General features: G+C 42.8%; 1 protein-coding gene across 2 annotated transcripts; it reads right to left on the reverse strand.

Annotated features, from left to right (window-relative positions):
* Nucleotides 1–529: 529 nt before the first annotated feature.
* On the reverse strand, nucleotides 530–19,540 carry LOC116917050 (arrestin domain-containing protein 4). Of its 2 annotated transcripts, none has more exons than XM_032922405.2 (8): nucleotides 19,081–19,540; nucleotides 16,589–17,030; nucleotides 8,736–8,852; nucleotides 6,922–7,043; nucleotides 6,487–6,582; nucleotides 2,746–2,928; nucleotides 2,260–2,445; nucleotides 530–2,111 (listed from the first exon to the last, which is right to left on the reverse strand). In XM_032922405.2, the coding sequence occupies exons 2-8, from the start codon at nucleotides 16,746–16,748 to the stop codon at nucleotides 1,938–1,940; spliced, it is 1,038 nt and encodes a 345-aa protein (XP_032778296.1). In that variant the 5' UTR covers nucleotides 16,749–17,030; nucleotides 19,081–19,540; the 3' UTR covers nucleotides 530–1,937. The 2 variants fall into 2 exon arrangements, with proteins under 2 accessions (XP_032778296.1, XP_032778297.1); XM_032922406.2 differs by lacking the exon at nucleotides 19,081–19,540 and adding an exon at nucleotides 17,981–18,377.
* Nucleotides 19,541–20,377: the final 837 nt, after the last annotated feature.

Here is a 20,377-nt window from a genome sequence, read left to right on the forward strand (position 1 = left end):
TAATAACTCAGCGCTTTGAACCTTATTATATTGTAAGCGCACGGCGAATACATCTGGCGCCCATCGTCTGCCGCAATCATTCAGACCGACTCTATATAGAATGGCTGTAGAGAAAACGATTAAAGTCGATGCAAAGTATTGCCCAATTCGCGCAACAGTTTAAAGATAAAATGCTCTATGGTTTTCTGGGTGAGTTTTTGTGTTCACAATAGAATAGCTGTGAGAAGAAAATGAAAATCATTGGCTCAAATCAAAAAGGGTCTACCAAACTCTTGGATTTCCTTTTCATGTCGCAGTCTACTTGCGTCTTTATTTCGGGAGGGGGACGAATCGGTGTGTATGTATATAGAAAAGTATAACACGTGTGCAATCAGCATCGACTGGGAAAAGAAACACGAAAAAGTGGGGGAAAAGAAACGAGTTTTACCTGGAAAAAATGGGATTTTTTGGGATGCGCGGCTGAAGAGAAAATGTGCCGCTTCTTATGATTGCACAGAAATGAGAAAAAAAGTTGAAAAAGTAGGCGAAGAAAGGGGAGAAATAAAAATGCATTTCGAATTAGGAAATGTTACACACAAGTCTTATTTGCATACGTGAATGATTCTGTTGTTGTTGTTTTTTTGTGCGCTCGCACACATCCAAAAAAGTTGCAAACAATTTTGACAAATCTTGCAAAGATGGAGGCCAATGAGCCAACTGTTTCTCAAAGTTATAATGCAAGGCACAGGAGGAGGTCGTCTCCATATTTGATTAACATACAAGAAAAGGCAATAAGAAATGCGGGACTGGTGATGTCTAATAATCGGGAGACTGCCAACAAAGAAAAAAACCCAAACAAAACAAAGATAGGGAAGGAAGACGTGACGTGGTTTATACCGCCAAATACGAAAAAAGGGCAACAGCAGAGCAGGCGGCAGGTAAAAAATAGTTGCATAATATGTATAATAATACGAGGGGAGGTTCCTTTTGTGCACACACTCATAAAAATTAAGGATATAAAAGGGCAAAAAGAAAAGAATGAAAGCAATAAACTTGAAATTACGAAGAAAAAAAACAAAAATGATGACGAGGCGAAAACATGTCTGACAGTGCAAGTGGAGTTCACGTGTTATTAATAAACGAAATGAGCGATCGCCAAAAATGGGCAAAAGAAGGGGAAAAAAAAAAAGATTTTAGAAAAAAAAAAATGGATAGCGATGAAAAAGCGCATCATTTCGTCGTGGCTGTTGCAATTCAAAAACAATTTGCGCTGCACACAACTGGCCAGTAGACGGACGAAGAAATAGGAATTTTTCTATTCATTTTCATTTGATATTATTTTTGGAAAGTAATTAAATCGTTTTTAGTGAGGGCGAAATTGAAGCAACAAAAAATAGACGGGAAAACAAATCAAGAAACGAAAGCAAAAACCAAAACGAAGAAGCTGCTCAGTGGATATTATTGGATGACACGGTGTAGGCGGAATATACAATTAAACATAACGGGAGATGTCTTTTCTTTTTCTTACTTGCATCGTCGTACACTTCACGCCTTCTCCTCGTTTCCTAATCATTTTCCAGTTTTTGTTTTGTTCTTCTTCTTCTTTCTTTTTTTTTGGGAAGCAATTTCGTTTGAATCTCATTCGAGATGAAAAGGTCAGCTGCTACACGACATCGTACACATCAGTTGGCTTATACTATATATTTATAATATTCATATTTCATGTTTTCCTTTTTATTTATTTATTTTTTTTTTATTTAATTTTTTTTTGTGGTTCTCCTTTTTATTTTTTCCCGGGTACCTTCAAGTTGATTTGTTGTCTTGTTCTCGTTACGTTGCTGCCCCTTTTTGCCTCTTTTCACTTAATGTTTGAAAACAAAAAAAAACAGAAAAAAAAAAAACACTTTTGATACAAGAGTTTTGTGTGTGTCGGCTCGCGCCGGTCACGTGCATGGCCGTCAATCAAATGTTTTCTCATCAAGCCAAGGGCGGAAGATGGGCAGAGTGGATGGGTAGTGGGCGCCTCGTTTCCTCCTCAACGTGCCGTCATCGCTTCGCAGCGGGTACGTGGCCAACATGATGGGTAGCTGCAATTTGATGGGCTTCTCCATGCTGTGCGGCTCGATTTGAAACTATGCAAGTCGTAAAAGCAAGAAAAATATTTTGAAATAATGAATCCCCCCGTCAACGTGTTTCGCTTTGTAACTCAAAATTCATTATTCAACGCGTTTTTTGGCTGTCGGCTTTCCAATTGTTGCATATAGACAAACGAAAACTTACAAAGACGTCGTATTGTATCCGGATGATGTGGCAGCCTCTCAAATTGGTCGGCGGCAAAGGTGGAACGTACAGCTGCTCGTTTCTCCAGTCGTCCGTCTCACCGGCCTTGATTTTGCCTCGGTTCAATGAGGCCAGTTCTCGAGTTTCCGTTTGCACCACTCGGTTTTTCGCCATGTATTGAATAGTCTAGACGTATAGATTAAAATTTCGAATGCGTGATTAGCGTACAGGCCGTTGCAAGACTCTTGCAGCTTGAAAATCTATCAAACATTTGTGGAATCGAATAGTTTGCACTGAATTGTACTGTGCTGTGAACCCGTTTATTGCATTCCGCGTTTCTTTATGAATATTTAATCGGCCCCCTAATAGTTAAAGCCATTGATCTCGTAAGAGAAGCTCTCCGAGGAAAACTCTCTTGCGTCAGTATACGGATGTCATGCCCATTTCATTTTAGAAAAATAAAGAAAAGAAACAAAGAAAATGTACCTCTGTTAACGAGGCTTTGGTCCGTTTAATGGTGACGCGACTCTGATTGTGAACCGAGGCCCAGATGCCGATCGTTTCGCCGGGGACGTAACCGCCGCGATCCAGACGCACGCGGCACGACACGGGACCCGAAGTGAAGCAGTTCAATCCCAATCGGTGCTCGATCTCACAATGGAAAGGTTGCTGAGATGGGGTCGACCAAGCCAATATGCAAACACAGCGGGAAAATGGCACAATAAATCGACGTTAGTCAAGACAGACGAGAATACAACAACTTGCGTCTACATTTATAACAGCACGTAAGGCACGATATAGTGTACTCTGCTTAAGAGTGATCGTGTGTGCGAGAAGAGACTCTAACAGCAGATCCTCGGGTCGGATGAGCAAACCCTGATGTGTTTGCGCTGTTGTTCACGATTTTCGTGAGTCAACCCGTTCCAACTGGGTATGTACAACGTGAAATTTCAAATCGACGAGGCATACAACACGTACGGTGCGCACACACGCCACTGCTATAATTACCGTCAATGCACAGCATTCATTATTGTCCTGTTGAGAATGCCGACCCGTATATTAGCGCCTCGCCCACACCACCATTCCTTTTCCCGCTTGCACAAATGATCAGTACGTACACCATAAAGTCAAAGTGTAACACGACATGTGCGGGTAACGGCTTACTTCCTATATAGTCTCAAAACGCATCATTTTTTTGGTGTGCGCGTATCCCACACCAACTGTCAGTGAACGAAACGAATTGCATTTCGACTCTCATCGTGTCGCATCTCCGCGTAGAGCAGCAGCCACCAACACCGAAATGGATGGCAACCATTGCCGAGTTGGCCGGTCGATGCGCGCTATTTTGGCAACACAAGTGCAGCACCGAAATAGCGACAATAAAGGTACGCTATAGGTTCACCTGAATAAATCTCAAGTCTCGTCGCATTGATTATTGAATTGGTTCGATTCGTCTCCCTGCGTCTGACGCTGTTCGGCAGCGCCTGATTGTGCGCGCGCATCTGACTTTTCTCTTTCTTTTTCTGGATGTTGTCTTTGTCGTTAAACAATGGCGGAAACAGGAAGCGAGCCTCGCAGGACATGGAATAACAGAAGCTTTTTTTGATATTTCCAGCTACGCCATAGCCGTAAGAAGTGAACGCCTACGACATGCGGAAACAAACGGCTGCTATTTGCAGCGTTTTTCGAAACAATTATCGTCGCCAATAATCACATCGTGATGATGGTGGACAAAAGAGGGGACGGTCAGCATCACTCGAATTGCAGCAGTTGATTGAATGATGGCCCCTGCGACGTTCTGCTTTCGTCTATGTACACAACAGCCCAATCGGCACGGCCAAGTGGATTTTTCGGAAACGATACATCGAAAAGAAATACGCCGATCAATAACAGCAGCACCGCTTCATATACAGACGGGGAATATCTTTTCCACACTGCAACGATATAATAACAGACTTTTACGCAAGAGGTCGGTCCATCTTTGCACAACGGAAAAATGGAATTATATAGCAGACAGACAGACACACACAAAAAAGGAATGAACGTCTTTTTGATACACGTTCCTTGCTCTTTCAGGTATTCAATGCCCATAAAAATTGGAATGGATTTATGCCTCATATCACCATGGAGAATTCGATAGATTTAGGAAATAATCTCTTTTTCTTTCTTTCTTTCTTTCCTTTCAAAGTTGACTGACCACTTGGAACAGCAATAGCCACACAAGGAGAGAAACTTGCATTCTCGTTATTGCCTCTATACATTAGAAACCATCATTTGTAATTGAAGGACGACCACGGGTTGTATAAAATCAATGGCTATAATAGTATTCATTAATAAGTGAGAAATAAAGAACCTGTTGCTGGTGTCTTTTTTCTCACATGGAAATGCTAATCGAACTGCTTACGCCAAAGTTTCCTATTGAGCATCTTTGGTGCAATTGAAGCGGGAAAGGGGAAAAGCGAACAACAAAAGACTTGTTTTGTCTTCGTCACGTATGCAGTCGGGATGGTGTCACGCTGCGGCCTTTCTGTGTTCTGTGCGGCGATGCACGCGTGCAATGTCTATATACAGCAGGCGGCCATCGCTTGTGATATTGCCCAGAACTAGACTGGACTGCTCACATTCGTCTTCAGTGATCTCATAATATGTCTGCTGTACACTATTGCCGCTGCATAATACATCAGAAAGCATATGCATATTGCAACACGTCATTATCTCTTTCGTTTTATTCTTTTGTTTTATGCATATACATGGTGTATAATAGTACCATCATCCGACTCGCCATCAATAACTGCGGCTGACTGAACTGTATACAACTGATTGGGCGTTTCTTTGACGGCGACATTAACCGATCTCTTTGCCGAATACCCCCCCAAAAAAAATGGCTGAAAATAAAAAGAAAAGAAATCAAGGCGAAATCTGTAAATAAATGCAGTCGAGTGAACGCAGCAGCAGGAGCTACCGTTGCATAAATAGCGGATTGATACGGCCAGCTGGCAAGAGCAAATGCCTTTAAGAGAAAAAGAAATTAGAAGAAGAAAAAAAGGCTTTCCGACCGACCATTTCATCCGGTAGCAGCAGGAGCTGCAACGGCTCCTCACCGATTCACCGATTCACCATAGCAACAAAAACATGGAGCGACGGATGATAAGAGAGCGTACATGTTTTTATAAAAGATATATAATCACGCACAGATAAAAAGAAGGGAAAAGAAAAAATGCAGAAGAAGAAATAACAGCCGCGCATTGTGCACAGTTCTGCAAAGCGTATTGAAACGACGTCATCACCCACGAGATTTCATCCAACCGATTAACGAGAAGAGATGCAAAAAGAATTTACTCCCTTCCTTAGACAGCAACACAAAAATGGCCAACAGATAAAAATAAGACACGAAAAAAACAGAAATATCTAAACGATTGCTTGTATGGACCTGTAACGGTTAGAATTGGCACAACGTCCGTCAGTCTGGCGTCAAAAAGGAGACAGATGTTGTTGTTTTTTGGCCGTGCCGTTATTACTGTGCGGAACGGATGCGATGCAAAAGGCAGGAATCTGAAAGACCTCGATCGATCCGAATCGAAACTGGCAGTTAACAAAGAGGTAAAACGACATGGCAATTCACGTGCGACGACACGAGAAGGCTCTTACGTAAAGCAAGTTCGGCCAGCCGAGCATCGATGAATAATAAATGAAGCCTATATAAAAGAAGGGGACGCTCGTCTAGCGAGTCGCCTAATATGAAATGGCATTTGCAGAAAGGGCAACGATGCCGCCACCGCAGAAAACATGTGCCGTCCTGCTGCCTATATGTGGCTGCAATTATATTTCAATTGAAAATGTATATAGGCGTTCACGGATCATTGGTTTCTGTGGGTGCCGGAGAACGGACGCTGAGAGGGGGGCGGCAAACAGCTCTCGTTTTCACGGTTAAGTGTACAGTCTACTGTGTTCAGTATATATGTAGTATATATGCAGCATACAGCGTCTGTAACCGACAATTAGGCGATGAGACGAGGGCGTCGCTGGTACGTTGACGCCGACGGGGATACACCTTTTCCTCGGCCCACTCGGCTATATTTTCTTATTATACATTATAGACGTGTAGACTATAGCGTTGGCATATGAGCTGACTTGGTTCTAATCTATTGGCCATTATTAAGTAGAGCCCGGTGGCTGCTTTTTATTTAGACGTCTACATATAAGAAAGCCGAAAGGTGCATTACTTACAGCTAGTATGGGCGGTTCCAAGTTCAGATCGATGGGATTCATCACGATGAACACCTGTTGGTTCTTGTGCAGAAGACCGGCGGGCTCGCGGAACGCCTGTTGATTCACCGTATCACAAACAGATGCACACACACAAAAAAACAGAAAAACAAAATAAAACAAAAAAACAAAATAGGAGAAATGCCATGTTAAAACCAAGTTTTAGTCCATAAACAAAAAGTGTTGTGAAACGACGACGTCCAGCCCAGTAATGGATGACTTTTAAAATGTCGGGCGCATGTTTTCATTTCAAAAACACATGGCTGCATTGATTACAATAATATGATGGATTTCGTGGACTGATATGGAACGCGCCATCATCATCGACTGATAGCTCCCAAAATGCCTTGTCCTAAACGTCGATCCATTGAAATAAATCAATCCAAAATAACTCACCGCTTTGCAATAATACTGGACCCATCCGTGTTTACCGAGGAAGGTGGACGGCAGACCTAGCGGCAATCCAAGTTTGAAGGGGAAACTGTGGATTCCAGGTGAAAGCAGAACAGGTCCTTGTCCTGGTAGAGCAAATGAATCGAGACAATCGAGTTGTTTTGTTATTTGATATGACATCCTATTACGTAATACGTATATACTGCTACGTAGCCTACATTTATATGTCCATCACGTCGCTTTAGCCGACCAAACAGCAAGGCAGACGGCAAACAACTCGGCTAAAGACAAAGCGCGTTTTTTTTCGGGCAACAAAAACACGTCCAACTGTTTGGACGCGTTCAATATAGCCCATTATTCCACGACGTGGACGGGAAATTTTGTTCTTGCGTCGTGCAACTCTTGCGGTCAAAAGATATTTTTTTTATAAATGGCTCATCCGGTGTTGAACTCGATTTCCCCTGGACCCCACTCGTTCGGTTCACTATAACGTCTAAGCCGTAGATAGTCATTGACCAAGTGTTGCGACGTCACTAGCCTACCATCTCATCTTAATATTAAACAACTCGACATCGTCTCTTTTTGTTTGTTTTTTTTTTGTTTGTATGAAATTGTTGAGCTCGCGATTTCTTTTGTTTTTCTAATATCTACTCATTAGAATATTATTCGTATATTACTGCATTTCCTATTAAAAGCCAGCTCTATACGAACGATGCTCTTCGAGTTTCTTTCTTTTTGTGGGCTATGCCCCGATGATGTCTATACTGCATCAGGTATCCATAACGGAACTTAACGGGTAAACTGCCTTGTTCACGTTGCACGTCATCATCTCTGGCATAACTTTTCCGCTATTATTCGTGCTGATGTGCTGTCTCTCGTACATGGACAGGTGCAATGTTTTATACAGACTCCTGTCTGAATCGATATAGTGAAAAATGCCGTTAAATTCACTTGGAGGCGCACGTACGCCACGCTATTCTATTCTTCAATATGGTCAGTCGCAGCCATTTGAAAATCTCATTTGAAATGTGTTTTTATTGTATTTATAGACGGCGTTTTTATAGTGGCTGGTGGTCGGCAAGAGTTCACGATGGCTAAATGTAATGGAGGGGAGAAACTAAGGCAATAAAACCGAACGATTGGAAACGAAATAAAACTAGAACTTTCTCACACGGCAGTTTCCCATTGTTTTCTTACACCTTCGTTCACGAACAGCCAAATACAATCACCAATTCCCGCTGACCACATTACATTATAACCTACGATGGTTGTATTTACTATCCCTTATACGAGTTATACGTATGATGTAGCTACTTGTTCGAAATGATTTTCATTGAGAATTTTCTATTGACCCAATGAGAAAAGAAGAGCAGATGTAGGGGACGTGCTGTGTTTGTGACACACACACGAACTAGACCGACTGTTGTTTTTTCACGTTACAACAATCCGACAGCCGCGTATTATTCCACATGTAGTACGTACAAGAAATCGACTAATGAACTGGTTTTGTTTTCTGCAACAAGAAAAAGAGAACTGATACACCGCAAAGCATTTCGGACGATCCGGATTTTAAGAAGCGACGGGCGGTTGTTATTGTTGCCACTGCTGTTTGATTTATGAATATGACATACATACTGTGTCTATACTCAATTGAGAGACGGACAGTATATACTATAGGCTAATAGGCTACGTGTATCTCGGTTGCAGCAAACAAGAGATAGAGCAGATGCGCTTTGTTTCACACTTGAAAAACGCTCACACACACTATAGGCTATAGTATATGTCATAGTGAAATCAATTGAAAAAAAGGAACATACCTGGCTCGCCTAGAAGTCGCATACGGAAATCGATGTAGTTTTCGCGGTCGCTGATGTGCTGCCGGCCATTCTTCAACAATCTGACCACTCCCTCACCGACGACATGAAAGAACAAACCTGCGAAGAGACAATGCATGAAAACGATTAGACATCCAGAGTTGTACAAGAAAAGCACGAGAAATAGGACGAATGACGACGATACTCTTATCTCTGATGTCGTAGACTATATACATTCATGCAGAGAGAGAGAGAGATATACGTTTTGCGGTGTACAAACAAAAATGCAACGATGACGACACATTCTATTTACGATACCTGACATGAGCATCATCATCGCTTTTGCTCAGTCCCGTTCCTGTCTAATAGCTCATCCTGTTTTTTTTGTATTACAAATGACCCGTCCGACCCGTTCGTTGCGCGTATCTACTCCATCAATTCTCGGCCCGCCATTTGTCAGCCTGGAATTATTTTTTATGCAGTGCCATATTTGCTTGTTCGCTCGCGCCTCTAGCCGTTTGGGCGCAGCCTTTTCTTTACGACATCATATACTCTTTGAAAGAATTTTCAACGAAAGAGTCTGCCCCGACTGGAGGCAATGCATCATCATGTGCCCGCGCGGGTTGGGTTTTCTCTCCATCTGACCACCTATGATTATGGCTGCAAAAAGGGAATGCATCTGAACAACAGAGAGACGGATAGTTTGGTTTGGTCAGTATATCTGCTGTGACAGCTGTGCAAATCGCGGTACATAATACGTTGACAAACGGCAATAACTTTGAACAAAGGACGCCATCAAGATGATGGCGTCAGTTTTGATTCTATCGCGGTGAATCTCGGGACTCTGAGAATATGCTGATTGAATGGATATAAAACGATTGATCTATGCACGTGAGTTCAGCCATGAGTTGTGAAAACGCATTCAAATAAAAACAACACCGATGGCATCCTCATTTGATTGGCAACGAGACAGAGCGTCGTAAATTGAACTAAAAAAAAAGACGGTTGCGTGCGTATGCTGAACTGAAACGGGAATGGGTCCCGAAAAAACGTCGAAAAACTGATGACAGAGAGGAAAAAGGAATCCCGCAATGGCCAAAGACGTGACGTCACCCTTAACAGGAGGAGTCGATCACGCGGCACGTCGGTCATGTACACACGATGTGCATGTGATGATACACGGAGAGAAACCGCTAGCCACGCCACCAGTGGGAAATTATAGCGTCACGAAACGAGGGGAGGCATCAAGCCACACCAAAAACAACGAACCAAAAATAGTTTCGAGCATGCGTCAATGAGGTTCGATCCCACTTTTAAATTACCAGGTAAACAAAAATTGATTTGAAAAGGTAAAATATTTAGACGTAAATAACAAGACGAATTGGGCGATGTTAGGCTCAACACTCCCCACGCGGGTATCAGTTCAAACCAATTTTATAGCAATTTCATTAAGAAATTTTTAAAAAATAAAAAAAAAAAAAAAAGAACTGACTGGCGTGAATTTCAAACGCCCTGCCGGTCTCGGCCCGCTACAAAAAATGACGCCCCATTCTAACCTTTCAATGACGTGCATCTATGTATGCTGTATAGTCTATACTAATAGATAATCCACATAACGGTGGATCATCGCTTTGAGAATGAAAGAAACAAAAAACGACAATTCATTTCTATATCGAGACTCGTCATAATAAGGACGTGCAGACGAGACATTGAAAATCTTGGCCGCGTGAATAAATCCGTTGGACGTGAATTCAATGAGTCGTGCAAGTCGCCGTTACTTGTGTCCGCATCGCGTCATCACCGAAGCATTCCATCCAAACTGTATTAGCTAATGTTCCACGTCTATTGTGTCGTCAACGAATGACGTTATACTTGCCAACGGGATCTATACTTTGTTCTAATAGATTGGCGTCCTCAAAAATGATAGTCTGATCCGTCAAACGTCAATGAATTAATACCATAGTGAGTAGTGAGAGGAGAGGAAAGAAAAGTGCAATCACCTTTCGATTTATTCGTCATTCTTTGTTATGCCGGAGATGCATGACCTGCTGCGTGATTGCATCATTTCGAAATTCAATGAGCCCTTTGGTATTTGTCGATTTACATGAACGACGAGCCCCGTCACAACGAAACGAAATAAAACGCGAAGAGAGAACGGTGTCGAAGAGTTGCCGATATTGTCGTTCATGCCTCGTTAAAATCTTTGTTCGTACCTGTGTATTTTCGTTCAGTTCTTTTCACGTTAGATGCAGAAAAATATTTTAAAAAACGGAGGAGAAATTCATCACCAACACACAAAAAACGAATAAAAAGTTGGTTGTCAACACCTTTTTTTTTCTTCTCTTCTCTTCTCTTTTCACCGGAAAGCTTTATTAGCTAAATATTGTTGTGGCACACCTTATTCAACATTTGCGGGACATTCTTTCGTGTCAAGACATTTATTTTTATTTTTTGTGTGTGTGATGCCTTCAGTCTATCGAGTTATTTTTCGCTTGGTGGTGAAAAGCGGATTGAAATGAGCCGCGGTCAAACCAATCCGGCAGGAAATGGCTTATTGTTTGTCGAGTTTTTCAAATTATCCTCAAGCGACTTCTTTTCTCCAAAAATGTGTTTTTTATTTAAGGGCTATTGAAAAAGAAGATAATAAAAAAAAGCGGTTGCTTATACATATAGAAATACTTTGTTACACATGCCGTGTTCCGATATAGTACAATACCATAAACTATATAGGATATAACTGTTGATAGTGCGCCGCACCGCCGTGACCACTTTTCCACCTAGTTCGTTGAAACAAGAACTTTGGTTTCCTTCATTTTCCATAGTTTGACAATGAATTGATCGATCCAGAGGGCAGCATGGTGTGCATTAAGGAAGGGGGCGGAGTCGTCATCGAAATCAGGTAAATACACCATTTTAAACGGGACTTGCGTTGAACTGCGCCCAGGTGTGTGCGCTTTGCACACACAGCAATCACGTAATAATATACGAAAGGTCCTCTGTTCATCTTTGCCGAACCTCCCTTTTCTCGTCAATCCGTATTGAAATTTTCAATGTTGTTCTTTTCTTGCCGACTTCTCTTTTGCGCTGCCACATGAAAGGACGCACACGGCCGGACATGGGCAGCGACTCAGTAAGGGGTTGAACATTTCTCTTCATTAACCGCTAGGGTCTGTTTTGTGCACAAAAGAATCAGACGCACTGCCCATTGACCATTGGAAAACGAATTTTCAAAAGTCTAAGTTGTTTGAAAATCCCGTTTCAGGTCAGGTGTATCACATGGCAAGCAAAAGAGTTCATTATCAGCTATAATATTTAAGGACATTGTTTTCGACTTCGCGTACCGTTGCGCCGCAAAAGCCAATGAAACGAAGCGGCCAAGACATTGACCAACCATTCGGCACACGCAGCAACGTTAACGACTCGAATAAATCTACAAACAGCTGCAATTATTTGTAAACACATTTAGCCTAGTACATTGTGGTACGACTGTAAAAAAACAAAAACGCCTGTTCTCTTTGTCACGGAAGCGATCATCGTGCTGCAACATCCAAAACGATGTCTTCATTTTTGTGTTGTTTTCTATACTGGTGAAAACGATAAGAAGCGACGGAAGCCAAAGAAACAATGCAACGTGTCGACGAACGGATTGGACTAAATTCGAAAACAAAAAAGGATGTGGTGAGATGCAACGTCTCTTTACACGCTGCGTGATGGATACATCGCATTTCGCTGGTGCTGTCTACATTCGAGATGCAGCTTGTGTCGAGAAAGAGCTGCTGATGAAGCCGCCCTCTTCTTCCGGCCAAAGCAGACGAGTCTTCTTATGAAAAGCTGGGCCGCAATTGACATGCGTGAAACTCGCCGCAAACACGATTTCGCCTTTAGCCTTTTTTTTTTTCTTCAACCCCCAATGCAAAGTATGTCTTGCTTCCTTCCTCCATAGCCGCTAGTGTTTCCGTCCCATTTCAATAGATATATATACTATTTCCACACACACACAAAATGACGTCATAATGAGCGCGGGTGTTATCCGTTTCGTGTTTTAACTAAAACGCACATATTGTGGAATGTTTGCTGGTCTGTGCTAAAAATAATACCGGCGGTGATTGCCCTCGATAATCACGTATAGACTTGATTGATTGTTCCACAGGTGTGTGGTGGCGGATACGGCCAGTCAGCTGTTATATGCCGTGCGTACAGCTGCACACCAGCCTATAGTGTAGGACGATACGTAAACTGTATATAGCGACTAATTACTAAGGAGATGGATTGCAAGTTCAGAAAAAATTTGAGAAACGAAAATAATAGAAAATGTTGGTTGAGCAAAGAATAAAAAGAGTTCCCGGACATTGTGCCTTATTGGCTCTAGTGCCAAACCCGCACATCCGCGTGATTACCGATTCATGCATCACAGGATGAGCCTTTTGCCAACATCTAGACGCACGGCCCGCTATTTTGTATCGAAGCAACTACATGTACGGCACATTTTCTATTTTTATAGATGTACACCATAACATTCCGTGTAAGTATGTACATACACACAAGAATCTTTTTTTGTTTTGTTTTTTTTCCCCTTCTCTTACCCGGACATCCCGGCAGCAGGAGCAACAACTCCTCCCTCCAACCCATCATCGTATGCTCAACTGTCGGCTGTAGAATGGGCACGCAACTATGCATCGAAGAGATCACACGCACGCAAGCATCGCATCATATGGCAGAGAAAATAGGAAGAAATCGAAGGAGAAACAATTTATCGATCATTGTCCCGTCAGCTTTTTCTAAATTGATCGCCAGAATTGAAGAGGGTTAAACAAGCTCCTCGATCGTAGTATACCTAAGACTCCACTTATCCGAGTCTACTCCCGCCGTAGTACTGGCATGAAAATCAAGTCAGCAGCTATTTCGAATAATTTCAGTTTGGGTGTGTCAATTTTTTGTTGTTTTGAACTGCACGTTTTTGCATGGCAAGAGTTTGAAATGCTGTAGGAAGAAAGGGGGTCGCCAAACACGGAATGATTTAATATTTTCTTACTGTCGATATTAAAACGCGTTACCTATTTCCGATGATGATGACAGAACGGAATAATTTGACACACAAAACACATCGACATTTTGGCTGAAAGTTCTTGCGTTCATTGGCGATGATTTCCATCGTGTCTGACGTTATCGAGAAAAATGAAAATAAATAATAAAAAAAAAAACGTGTGGCTAAAGATCGTAAAAAAAAAGAAAAGGCTCGTAATAATAATCGTCGCTTGAAACGCGTTTGGCTCATTTTCGTGTTTATTTGCGGCCAAACTTTTGACGCGTGTCTCTTCAGTTTGGGCCTATATAAAAATCTGTGTTTCTCTTTTGGCTGGCTGATGATAACGTCATGCGCAGACAGCAGTGGTGCCATATAGTTGTGTGTTCGGTGTGGCGACGACAAGCGGCGCATGAAATCATCAGCCGTGAAATCTCTTTGGCCACGGTTCGTGAATTCTTTCAGATGACATGCGATCCGCTGTTCGTAGGCCGTTCTTTCTTTCGAACGAGAAACTTCAATATGATTAAGGTCGGCAATAGAACAAGAGTCCATTGGAGGCTGATGCGCGTTGCTGGATTCATTTTCACCAGCACTTGGGGCAAGAGCTGAAGCAAGGCCGTGCACAATCTCCCCAACAAAAGAGAGACGGACCATCAAGGCAAAGAAGACACGCTATAAAAGGCACCGTCGACGATCATACAGCAAGGCTGAATTTGTTTTTGCTTTCCTAGTTATTTACTTTTTTCGGGGAGGGGGCGAGAGAAGAAAGGGCCAGTTGGCCACTCTTGCCGGACGCGCTTACGGTTCTTTCCCATCGCTGATGGCTGAACGGAAAGACTCTCATCAAACACCATCCATCATAAGAGAGACACAGACAACAGCCACACACGGCCGTGTATGTATATATATACACGCACAGCACAACTAGGAAAGGAAGAGATGGGCTGCTGGCCAACATCAATACGCCACAAAATGTTTGGCCGCCCATCATCTAAAGAAAGACGAGGGAGGCTCACAAAAAAACCTATTACACAACACGTATGGTACACAACTAATAAGATATGCCGGCAATCAAGGCCGTACCTTCAATAATGCAACCAGAAAACCACGCAATACACGATTTTCCGTTTCCTTTTTTTGTGTGTAGGTCAAACGAAGTTGGGCATTTTCGGGGAGAGGTCGGCCAGCAGCAGCAGATTTATATACACAATGGGCGTTCCATTGGGTCCGTGCATATGTAAAGCCAATGGCTTGTTTGTTTCTACACAGCCTCGCATGTGTCTATTTTTCCGCTTTAGAAGAGAACCAGCGGGTGGCATTTTCTTATTCAAAAATGGCGTTCACGATCGCCATCGAAACGAAGAAATCAACAAGACGCTCAGCCCACATTCCTGCCTGATGATTTCCTACCCCTCATCTATCGGATGTGTACGTCAAACGAACGGCTTTTGTATGGATCCAACATGGGCGGCCATGTCGGGGTATTCAAATGACACATAAAGGACCGTATACACCGCCAAACATCACGTCAGTGTGTACCTTTTGCTATGTGAACTTGACGAAACAAATTTCTCTCGATTCCTTTTGTGCCAATGTTCCCAGCTCGTCCTTAATTTTTAAAAAATATTACGTATACCGGAGTCTATACATAACCTTTTGTGTGTGCACGTTGCGTGACTCCCGGTACCATGCAAAACTGTTCAAAGAAGAGGAACCTACTGTGGAAAAAAGGTTGTGTCGGGATGGATGTGTGACTTATGATTGTGGGCCAAAAATGAAAAAAAAAAAAAACAGAAAAATGTGAATAACCTCCCGAACGGAGGAAATGGTGCCTGTGTAAACTGTGATGTATAGAAAGTTACAAAAAGAAGAAAGAACGAAATGTTATGTAGGCAGGCGGCGGGATCTCTTTTTTGTTTTGTTTTCCCCACCTTGAATGAGATGTGTGAAACCGAATCGTTTGACAAGTCGCCCCGCCCACTCGGGTGACCTCCAAGCGTGACCTGTTGGCAATAACTGGCTAAAATAATACAGCAAAGAGGAAGCGTCGAAAGTGGGGGGAGGGTAAGAGAGGCTACCGTGTATAGTTTGATGACATCATCTGCTGGTGATGTCATATTCTTTGTGTGTGTGTGTGTGTGCCTAGCCGTTTATGACTATGTCATTTAGCAATAGCTCACACACACTATTCGCACGTAAGGTTAAACCTAATTACAGCTGTGCTGATGCATATTCCCTCTTAATGATGGCCTTTGAAAACGAGCCCCTCTTTCGCTTGATTACATAGGCTGTATCATATTTGATGCAAGATGCTGCCTGTTGGTTTTCTGGCCAAAAACACAACGTCTAGAATCAGGCGAGTTTCTTTTACTTTTTACGAGTTCTCTTTTACCGTTAGATCCGTTCAAGAATCTTCTTCGCCCCGACACACACACACAAAATAGGTGGGGAATGCATAACTCACTGCCCCGCTCACTGCCTTATAATGTGTTTGGAAGCCTCACCCCTTTAACACACACAGGTAGTATATGTGTGTGTATACGTAGATGTGCTTTATTACAGTCGAATGGGTTTTTTTTTGTTGTTGATAAAAATGGCTTTTGCCACTTTTCCAGGTGAGGAAAATTGAACGATGATGAAATGCTTCACGTTTTGCATCGCCATTTCTTTACATACCGTTGAATAGTTAACGACGTCGTTATATCGTGCCTCTTCTCTCTACTCTTTGTGTGATCGTTATCGCTCAATGTTTAACTGTTTTTTTTTTTACTGTTTTTTTTTAAATTTGATTTGATAAGAGTGAATCGAACAAATGGGAAAAAGAACTCACCTAGGACAGGCGTTTCATCCTCCAATTCGACGAGGACGCGGCCGCTGAGAAATTGTCCAGGGAAAAAGAGGAGCGACGAATTTTCAAAGAGGATCAGAAACTTGAGCAATTTGCGGCCACCGTGAGGCGCCATGGAACCCACTTCACTAAAGCGAGACATTTCTTGCTCGCTGCTCGCTCCTCCTAGTCGTCGAAACGTGTACAAACTACTGGACGACGCCGTTCTTCTTCTGTTTCTCTTCGGCTGCTGCCTTCTGAATTGATGCGAAGGGGAAAATGGAAGGGATGGACGCGTTGGAGATGACGCGGCACAACGAATTCAAATGCGCTTGGGTTGAATTCTTGCTGCTCCTGTTGTTATTTGTCAGCCGTTTGAGACCAGAATGACGATGGGCTTTTTTCTAGAATCGGTTCGATCAAGGCCGCAAACTTGCCGATGCACCTGCAAAAAAGATAAGATAATGAAAAACACTTTCCACTCATTTCGAATTCGTCGCATAGATGAGAGTCACAGTTGGAATCCGATATTCCCGATCTGACGAGAGCCAATCGAAAGCCAACCAACAACAAAAAATGGAAGTCAGAGTCGGAGAGTCAGCCACGATGAAAATGTCTCTTTATTCAGACGCAATTGTCCGACACGACGAGAGACATTCCATTTACGGAGTGCGCATCATCATCAACAACACGGCACGGCCATACGAAACACGGAGAGAGTCTTTCTCTCCCCCCCCCCCCACACAAAAGAAAACTTGTTTACAAGGACGAAACAAGAAGAAGGATGAAACAAAGAAGAAGAGAAAAATTTTTTTTTCGGGTGGACTCTCCGTGAACGAAGAAAGAAAACAAAAACAAAAACCAAAAAGAGAGAGTGGAAAACACTTTTCTTTTGTCGTCGTCATTTATCGTGTTGCCCAAACCAGTTTCCTGCCCTTTCCACCGGCGGTGTGTGCTCGACAATAATGAGCCGCTCTACACTGAAGACGTAGTGAAAATACGTCTCGTATAGGAGATAAGCGCGCACCGAACTTTCTCTTCTGAATTCCGCATCCCCTTAACAGAAAAAAGGTGTTGCAAGTTTCACGGCATTTGTTTCTTTTTGGTTTTTTTAATTCGCGCTCAGTTGTACAGACGCACACATTGATATACGAATTTAAAAAACCCAAAAAAAAACAAACAGAAAGAGACTGGAGCGAAATGAGAAAGAAATAGCTGTGAGAAAACAAGGCAAGGCCTTCACTTATTTCTCTTTCAAACGGTTGGGTGTAGTTCTTTTGGGTTGCCAGTCGTTCACGGCTGCTGGATTCGGGCCAGGTTATCTCGCCCCGTGGCTGCAGGGCACACACACACACACACAAAAAGCAACCAATAGTTTTCATTTCTTTTTTTTACCTTCTTTTCCAGAAAGCGAGGGGGAAAAGCTGTTGAAGAGAAGAAGGACATGATGGCTGCTGGAGAAGATTGAAGGAGCAAGAAAAGGAGGCCATCACCGTGTGCATAGAGTCGACGAGGGTTTTGCTTTCATTGTTTAGATGAGTCAACCAAGGGCTATGATCGACCCCCAGAAGCAAATTCGAATCGACCGAGGAAAAATGGAGCACGCATACGAAAGTGAACACTCTACAGCGACCCACATTGCAAGTGAACGTGCTTTCGTCTACGTTTTCTTCCAGCGCACTACAGAAATTAAATTAGAAAAAAATACAAAAAAAAACACATTTCCAATTCTAAAAGTCTTCCTTTTTGTGTGTTGTTGTTGTATTTCCCAATTTGGTCAGATGCAGCCGGCAAAAGGCCACCCAACGAGGAGGGCCCCAACACATACCGATGCATTTCATCCGCGTGATTTCTCTACTGCGTCTCTCTCTATGACCGTCAATGCCAACATGAAAAGCAAAAAAAAAAGAAAAAGAAAAAGGAAAAAGACTTTGCAATTCTCTCCTTTTTTTTCCGGATAATTACTCTTTGCGCAGAGGCTGACGTCAACACGCCAACAAGGTCACAACATGTTTTGCTTTTGCTCCCGACCTCTTCTGTTTCTTATACAATTTCTTATACGAGTACAGCACCGCGCTCCACCAGCTTATAATTGGCCGAACGCGGTACAAAAGAGTGCGCGAAAGAAAAGGATTTCAGCTGACGAGCATGTCACGGCTTCCCGCTGCTAAAGCTGCACAGGTGAAATATGCGTTGGCCATCAGGCCGACTTGCTCAGAGGATTTTCTGATTCTCAGTGAGCCCATCCTTGTGCAACGCTGTTCACGCGTGAGCGTCCAGCTGAGCTGCGAATAACCCCGTTTCACATTCATAAAAACGCTGTCTGTTTCCATGACTCACGTTTCTCATCTATTTGTCCGTCTCTTTGGCCGCTCGCTGTCACGGTGGTCGCATTTGCGCCATGGCCATGCACAAGTCGATGCCAGCAATGCGAATCAAATATAGACTCAGAATAGGAAGCACGACACGAAACAGAAACGACGTTGTTTGCTTACCCATGGTGATGAGCAGAAAACAAACAAATTTCGGGAGTGAAACGTTTGAAATTCTTCCTCTTGTTGGCCACTAAGCGAAAATCCGATTTTTTATTCCATTTTCTCAGATGGACGTAGAGTCGAGCGTTTCAATCACTTGATGAACCAACGAGCCACACGTGTGTCCAAACGGCCGAAAAATCTCAACAAAGGTATGACAGTGTGAAGAATTCAAATGACGAAAAGAAAAAACCGATGAGAATTCTATAAGCACCACACGTAAGGTAACACGAACGAGAAAAAAGGGGATTGCCTTTTTTAGTTTTTCAATGGAATGTCTGTCTGTGTGTGTGTGTGTGTGCCTTTGGAGGGAGAGACAGAGAGAGAGAGAAAAAAAAAGGAGAAACGAGAAATTCAAATAATACGGGAGACGTAGAGAATGCCGACCGCACTGGCGCACACTTGCAACACAACTGTGGAAGGCTTTCGGGCCAGGCGTCTCAAGAAGAAGAACGTGTAAAAGAAGGTAAATGGAGAGAGGGTGAATAAGAACAGGAGAAGAAGAAGGAGGAATGAAAAACATGGCTTCCAACCCGTCTCTCTCTCTCTCTCTCTCTCTTTCTCTCCGTGTGGAGAACGTACGTAACGCAACAAGTCAGCTGTTTTTTTCTCGGCGGATGGATAGTGTAGTTGTGTTACATAGCAACATCTAGTAGAATAAGAGACCCCCCCCCCTTTTTATAGATATTTTTACCTTCCACCCAATCATTGCGGTACCTGAGGGGCCACCGCCTACGGTTTTTTTTTTCTTTTTCTTTCTCTATCCGTGATGGTCTTTACTGGAAAAAAAACCGATATACCCTCATCCGCCCACGTTTTGTAATGCATATTGCAATTTCTTATTTAGAAAAAGAAATGCCAACAAATGTAGAAAAATCTGTTTTTCCCTCTCGTTCGAACATTTTCTGATGGAACCAGCAGTTTGTTTCGTATCGTTTAGAACGTGTTTTTCGGTTTCTTTTGGCGGCAATGGATGGCCAACGTAGCGAAGACGAGACGGAACAAATGGATAACAACTTTAACTATACAACCAACAACAAAAAAACCCCAACTACTTTGAGGTAAACGAGCTGAGCAGATAAAAATAAAAGGGAAAAATGTCAACATTAATGGAATCAGAAGAAAACAAAAACAGGACAAACTGGGGACAGGGGAAAGTGTCGATTTTGATCCATTAGACGAACATCAGATAATCTCTTTATTCCCAGCCCCTCTCTCTCCGTGTGCACATGCAAATTGACGATAAAAGGGAGAGGTT

The sequence above is a fragment of the Daphnia magna genome, linkage group LG2, assembly GCF_020631705.1.
Source record: "Daphnia magna isolate NIES linkage group LG2, ASM2063170v1.1, whole genome shotgun sequence".
Lineage (NCBI taxonomy): Eukaryota > Metazoa > Arthropoda > Branchiopoda > Diplostraca > Daphniidae > Daphnia > Daphnia magna.

Bases quoted from the DNA above. Each gene is read 5' to 3' on its own strand.
- LOC116917050 (XM_032922405.2), bottom strand. From the start codon at position 16,748: ATGTCTCGCTTTAGTGAAGTGGGTTCCATGGCGCCTCACGGTGGCCGC. The intron at 6,583-6,921 runs GTGAGTTATTTT...GTGAATCAACAG, and splicing joins TCCAGTATTATTGCAAAGCG to GCGTTCCGCGAGCCCGCCGG. The intron at 2,446-2,745 runs GTACATTTTCTT...CTATACGTCTAG, and splicing joins CCAAAGCCTCGTTAACAGAG to ACTATTCAATACATGGCGAA.